At 38.2% G+C, this 6,492-nt stretch overlaps 1 protein-coding gene across 1 annotated transcript; it reads left to right on the forward strand.

Annotated features, from left to right (window-relative positions):
* Window positions 1–2,526: 2,526 nt before the first annotated feature.
* Window positions 2,527–6,281, forward strand: LOC131689123 (ribosome biogenesis protein BMS1 homolog). The gene is made up of 3 exons (XM_058973974.1): window positions 2,527–2,696; window positions 2,768–5,916; window positions 5,977–6,281. Exons 1-3 carry the CDS (start codon window positions 2,639–2,641, stop codon window positions 6,199–6,201), a joined length of 3,432 nt encoding a protein of 1,143 aa, XP_058829957.1. The 5' UTR covers window positions 2,527–2,638; the 3' UTR covers window positions 6,202–6,281.
* Window positions 6,282–6,492: the final 211 nt, after the last annotated feature.

The raw sequence follows: 6,492 nt of genomic DNA on the forward strand, positions 1-6,492 counted from the left end.
GGAGAAACGGAAAATGATGTTAAGGCCACTAAGGTGTCCCAGCAAATTACATTTTAGAGCCGCACACATGTAGCTCTGCGAATGATATTAGAAACCACTGCGTTTTGCACCCTTTTCGCAAGATGTTTACTCATCATCTTATAAAGTGATAGTTTTCCTTCGCTTTCGTGAGCAATTCTCAACAAATTTAAAGGTGACATGTTGTTTAAAAGTTATTTTTTACCAAAGTTTACAGATAATATATGCACTATGACAGAACAAAATGAAATCAGCAACACTTTACTTCTAGCGCTATTTGTGAACGTTTTCAACGTAGAATCGCCAATAATCATTTTTTTTTTTAAATTGATAAATCTTTGATAGCCTTTGCATTATAGAGTTCTATGCAAATCATTTCACTCATACCACTTTGGAGGTTTGTTTTCCTCCAGCTACCATATGTAAAACTATCAGTCAATTTAAACGTTTAAAATAGCTTGATGGTGTTAAATGCTCTGTGTAACTGTGAAGTTTATTCCGGAGACGTGCAATGACGGTTGGTCGGAATCCATCATGCAAATAATCCGACCGAAAAGCTATTCGATGTTTTCCTCCACATATCAGAACATTATGACAGGTGGAGGAAAACAATTCGTTGAACACATATATAGGGTTCTATGCAAATTATTTCACTTATACCACTTTGGGGGTTTGTTTTCCTCCAGGTACCATATTGAGATATCTGACGTTTGAAATACTCGCACTGATATTTCACATTTTTATACTTCCGCCCTCCCCTCAAGCCCAGAAGCGGTTTGTTTTCCTCCCAATTCGCCGTGCAATCGATTTGCTTTCCTCCCAATTCAAACGTCAAAACGGCACAAACGCAGCTGGATAAGTCTATGCAAAACTATCAGTCAATTTAAACGTTTAAAATAGCTTGATGGTGTTAAATGCTCTGTGTAACTGTGAAGTTTATTCCGGAGACGTGCAATAACGGTTGGTCGGAATCCATCATGCAAATAATCCGACCGAAAAGCTATTCGATGTATTCCTCCACCTATCAGAACATTATGACAGGTGGAGGAAAACAATTCGTTGAACACACCAATACAGTTACAGATTGTCAAATACTCTATAACAGAAAACTGTCGAAATTTGTGTATTTTTAGAAATCTGTGCAGCATATTGAAAATCAGTGACACAAATGACGAATTTCGCGCCAACTCGAACAAATGTTGGCAGAACCCTCACCGATTTTAATGAAACTTTCTGTACATGAGAACTTTGTCACAAAAAGCCACTTTGCATACTTTGTTTTTCCAAAAATGATCTAGACTGTCTTTTGAAAAGGGTCAAACGTTTTTACCAATTTTTTTTTCAAATGGCTATAGTTCACAAAATTAGTAAATTTTTTTAATAAAAATATTGAAAAAAAAATCTTCATCGACTTCTACACTGAGAAAAAATCGATTTTAAAAATTTAAAGTCGATTTACAAAAAACCCATCTTTGTACCCATAAATGAGTACAGATCTTGTACGTCAACCTGGGTATGTTTTACCCATTATTTTTCGCAGAACAGTTACAATAAAATGCGTAAAAAATACCCATTGATGAAAATCGCGCCAGAATGAAAAATACTGTCAATAGAATTATTTCTGAATTTAATAACAAAAACATAAAATAACATTCATTTCACATTATAATGGCATATAAAAATATAGGAATCTGGATAGAAATCCCATTCTAAAACTACTTAACAAAACAAAACCGCCAACTGAATATATTTTTGATGTCTGGATCTTTTGGCTGCTCAAAAAATGCCGAACTAGCGCATATTTGCAACTTCCTCAGTAGTCTAAACAGCCGTTGTTTTCGGAGCATTGTCGAAATGTTCCGTTTCTGACACGGACTCCGATGCACGCCAATAATTTGCAAGTTCAGCTACGATCCTTAGTTTGCAGGTTAACTCGCTTGAAATAATTCTTAAGGATTTTTCCAGGAGGGTGTCACTCCTGTCATCCGCTATGGAGATATACCGACTTTGACAGTAGTCAACATATGATGGGCCTAGCTGCATCTAGGCCCACGTCGCCCGTGCAATAGCATTGGGTTGTTTTGATTTTAACAAAGGCAGATGTTGGCTAGGACAAAATGGCTGCCTAGCATGGGGCTGGATTTTTCACCCATTATTAAGATCAATATACCCAATGGCATTACCTCATCGAGTAGTTGTGTAATGGATAAAAAGTGCTCATTGTTAGAAACAAAAAAATACCCCTTTTTTTGACAACTCGATTAACTTCCGAAAATGGGCAATTTGAATACATAAAATGGGTAAAGTTTTTTTTTACCGTGAATACTATTTAGCGCGAAATTCGTCAAATTAATCTTTGCACCTGGCATCCCTGGTCAAATACAACAAAACTGGTAATCGCGCCATCTGCGCGTCGATCCGTGCATCATTTTAATACAGTTATCGTGCTTATCGCAATTTCAGGCTCGGGATATTTCACATTTTGACATTTCTCCAATTTTCGTAAACGTTGAAATTTTGAGTTATCAATCTATTACCATGTGCGAGTGCGAATTATAGTCTAAAAAGTTCTGTTTTGGCACTATTATGTTTTAAAATATTTGTATTTCTTGCAGTAGACATGGCGGACAACGATAATTTTACTGAGAAACAAAAACCACATAAAAAGCGGCAGGCAGGTAATTGATTTACACATGCATGTGGATTTAAATTTTAAACAATATAGTCAAATTACAAATTTATTTCTAAGGTGTCAAAGCTGACAAGAAGAAGTCCAAAAATAAGCCAACTGATAAAGGCAAAAATGTGAAAGCCTTTGCAATTACAAAGGCGAGAAGCGCCGAAAAACGTTTTCGCCGGAAGGAAGATATATTAACCAAAAAACAACACATTCCGCTGGTGGATAAAACACCGGAGGAGCCCCCACCGGTGCTTATAGCCGTTGTCGGTCCACCTAAAGTGGGTAAATCGACATTGATTAATAATTTGATTAAAACTTTTACTCGGACCAATGTGATAAGCGTCAATGGCCCGATTACCGTCATTACCTCGAAAAAAAGAAGAATCACCCTGATCGAATGTAACAACGACATTAATAGTATGATAGATATTGCAAAATGTGCAGATCTGGTATTATTAATGGTAGATGCAAGTTTTGGGTTTGAAATGGAGATTTTTGAGTTTCTCAACATCTGTCAGGTACATGGGATGCCGAAAATTATGGGAATTTTGACCCACTTAGATACGATTAAAAGTGCAAAGGCGGTTAAAATGCAGAAAAAGTCGCTAAAACATCGATTTTGGACAGAGGTGTACGATGGGGCTAAGTTATTTTATCTGTCTGGCCTGATTCACGGAGAATATCTACGAAATGAGATAAAAAATTTGGGTCGATTTATTTCAGTTATGAAATTCCGACCACTCACATGGCGAGGAGCGCATAGCTACATTCTGGCCGATAGGTTAGAGGATATAACCAACTCGGAACAGGTTCGTCTCAATCCAAAGTGCGACCGGGATGTGGTGTTGTACGGTTACGTTCGAGGGGTACCACTGAAAAAAGAAAATATGGTTCACATAGCCGGGTTAGGTGATATAAAAATCGAAGAATTAAGTGCATTGCCAGACCCATGCCCACTCCCGTCAACAGAGAAGAAGCGAAATTTGCTAGAGAAAGAAAGGCTGCTGTATGCTCCCATGTCCGGAGTCGGAGGCATCGTCTATGATAAAGATGCCGTTTACATTGAATTACAAGGATCCCACAGTCATAAAAGTGGGAAACAGAATAGTGAACAGCAGGCACTAGTACAATCTGTGATAGAGAAAAAGGAAACTTTGGACGTTCAAATTGAAAACCAGGAATTCAAACTGTTTAGCGACGGCAACGTCATCAAGTCCCGCGAATTTCAGCTAGTTGAAGATGAATCTGATATGGAAGATTCCGGAGTGGAAGAATCTGAAGATGAGGACAATATTCAATCTGGTTGGAATCCTGATCTAGAGCAAGAAGAAAAAAACTCTGACGACAACGATGACGATGATGGTGATGAGGACATCGAAGCTGAGGCAGGGACGTTGACAGCAAGAAAATCTAGCGGGTTTCTTTCTTCGGACGAAGAAAACGAAGAGGTAACGGTCAGAAGTTCAATGGCTTGGAAAGAAGGGTTAGCATCGAAAGCAAGAAGGGACTACCTGGAACGCCAATCAACAAGCAAAAACCTGATGAAAATTGTGTATGGCGTTTTTAGTAAATTTAAAAAGAATCAAGAGCAGGAAGAAGAAAATAAAAATGCTGGTACAGATGTCGAAGATGATGATTTACTGGGAGGTCTTTTCAAGAGTGTCGCTCTGAAACAGGCCGAAATGCAAAAGAAAAAAACAATTCAAGATGTAGATGAAGGGTGCTTCTTTGAGGAGTACGGAGATGGCGTAAGGGATTGGACGTTGGAGGAAAATAAACGGCTTATCAGCAACTGTTTTGTAACTGGTAAATGGAAAGCTTCAGAAGATGCCGAAGAGCTGTTGAAGCTAGACGATATGAGCGATGGAGATAGTGAGGTTTTCGGTGACTTTGAAGATTTCGAAACTGGAGAGAAGCATTCAGCTGATCCTGGTAAAGAACAGGAAGATGTAGAAATCAAATCCAAGGGTGAAGAAAATGTTTTGAAAAGAAAAATATCCAGAGTCGAAGAAAAAAATATGTCAAGAGTAGAACTGATGGAGAAAAAAATGAAATTAAAAGCAAAATTTGATGCTGAATATGACAACCCGGAAAAGGATGACCAACATATCGAAGGAGACCATCAGTACTACGAAAAGCTAAAAGCCGAAGCCCTGCGACAATCAGAGCTTAATAAAAATGAGTTCTCAAATTTGGATGACGATATTCGGCTTAACATCGAGGGCCACCGAGCAGGTCTGTACGTTCGAATGAACTTCAAAGCAGTTCCTTATGAGTTTGTGGAATACTTTGATCCAGCCTTCCCTGTTTTGATCGGTGGACTTAACATGGCAGAAGAAAACGTCGGTTACGTCAGCTGCAAGGTGAAAAAACATCGTTGGTATAAGAAAATACTGAAAGCTGGCGACCCACTCATCGTTTCCCTTGGTTGGCGGCGTTTTCAAACTATACCAATTTTTGCTAAAGTGGAGGATGACCTTAAACATCGATACTTGAAGTATACGCCGAACCACGTCACCTGCAGTATGACCTTCTGGGGACCAATAACCCCACAAAATACGGGTTTGTTGGCTATTCAGTCGATGGTCGATGATCAGCAAGAAATCAAACGTATTGGCTTTAGAATAGCCGCTACCGGAGCCGTTAACGAAAGCGATAAATCTGCTCAGATAATGAAGAAACTGAAACTGATTGGAACACCAAGTAAAATCTATCAGAAAACGGCATTTATTCAGGGTATGTTCAACTCTACTTTGGAAGTAGCAAAGTTTGAAGGTGCGAAAATTAAAACCGTTTCTGGCATCCGTGGCCAAATTAAAAAAGCTGTTCCACCCGAAGGAAGTTTTCGAGCGACGTTCGAAGATCGAATAGTTCTCAGTGATATCGTCTTTTGTCGTACTTGGTTCAAGGTGAACGTTCCGAACTTTTACGCTCCAGTTACAAACCTTCTGTTACCCCCAGAAAAGAAAGCTAAATGGGTAGGAATGAAAACACTTGGTCAGTTGAAGCGCGAAAAAAATGTAAAATTTGAAGCGAAGCCTGACAGTACATACAAACCGATCGAAAGGGAAGAACTACAATTCAGACCACTTGTAATCCCGAAAAATTTGCAAAAAGCTTTGCCATATAAGGACAAACCGAAACATGGGCCAATAAAACCGAATAAAACTTTTGAAAGCGAAAGAATAGCCGTGGTTCACTCGCCGCACGAACAGAAAGTGAGTTTCTATGATATTTCTAGTAGAATAATTTAGTTAAAACATCTAACATATTTTCAGGTTGCCAAAATGATGAAAATGATCAAAACTAACTACGAAGTTAAAGAAGAAAAGAGGAAACAGCAGGCCAAGCAGAAAACGGATAAATATAAGAAGCAAAAGTTGAATGAGGAGTTTCGAAAAATGCAGCGACAAAAAGAACTTAAGAAAAAAGTTTTCAAAGCGCTTGGCAAAATGGAAGCGAAACATCAGGATAAGATGACCAAAGGTGGTAGCAGCAAATAGATTTGAAATGTAAAGCTTTTCCGTTTTATAATATTTAATTACATTAATAAATCGAGATTCTTTGATTATTTAAATAATAACGTTGAAAAGCCGACTGCTAACCAAGCGATTATGTACGCAGATAGCCATCATAATGCATCTTTCTACTTTGGATTAGGTATATTGATTCCCGCATTACATATTGAGAATATCTTCTAAAATCCTACACTGAGGATACTGCACCTTCGAAAATCATAAGGATATAGTTTGATTTTTCGCCACAAGGTTTTCTTGTGAATATCATAGTTATAA

This window comes from Topomyia yanbarensis, chromosome 3 (assembly GCF_030247195.1).
Source record: "Topomyia yanbarensis strain Yona2022 chromosome 3, ASM3024719v1, whole genome shotgun sequence".
NCBI classification, from domain to species: Eukaryota; Metazoa; Arthropoda; class Insecta; order Diptera; family Culicidae; genus Topomyia; species Topomyia yanbarensis.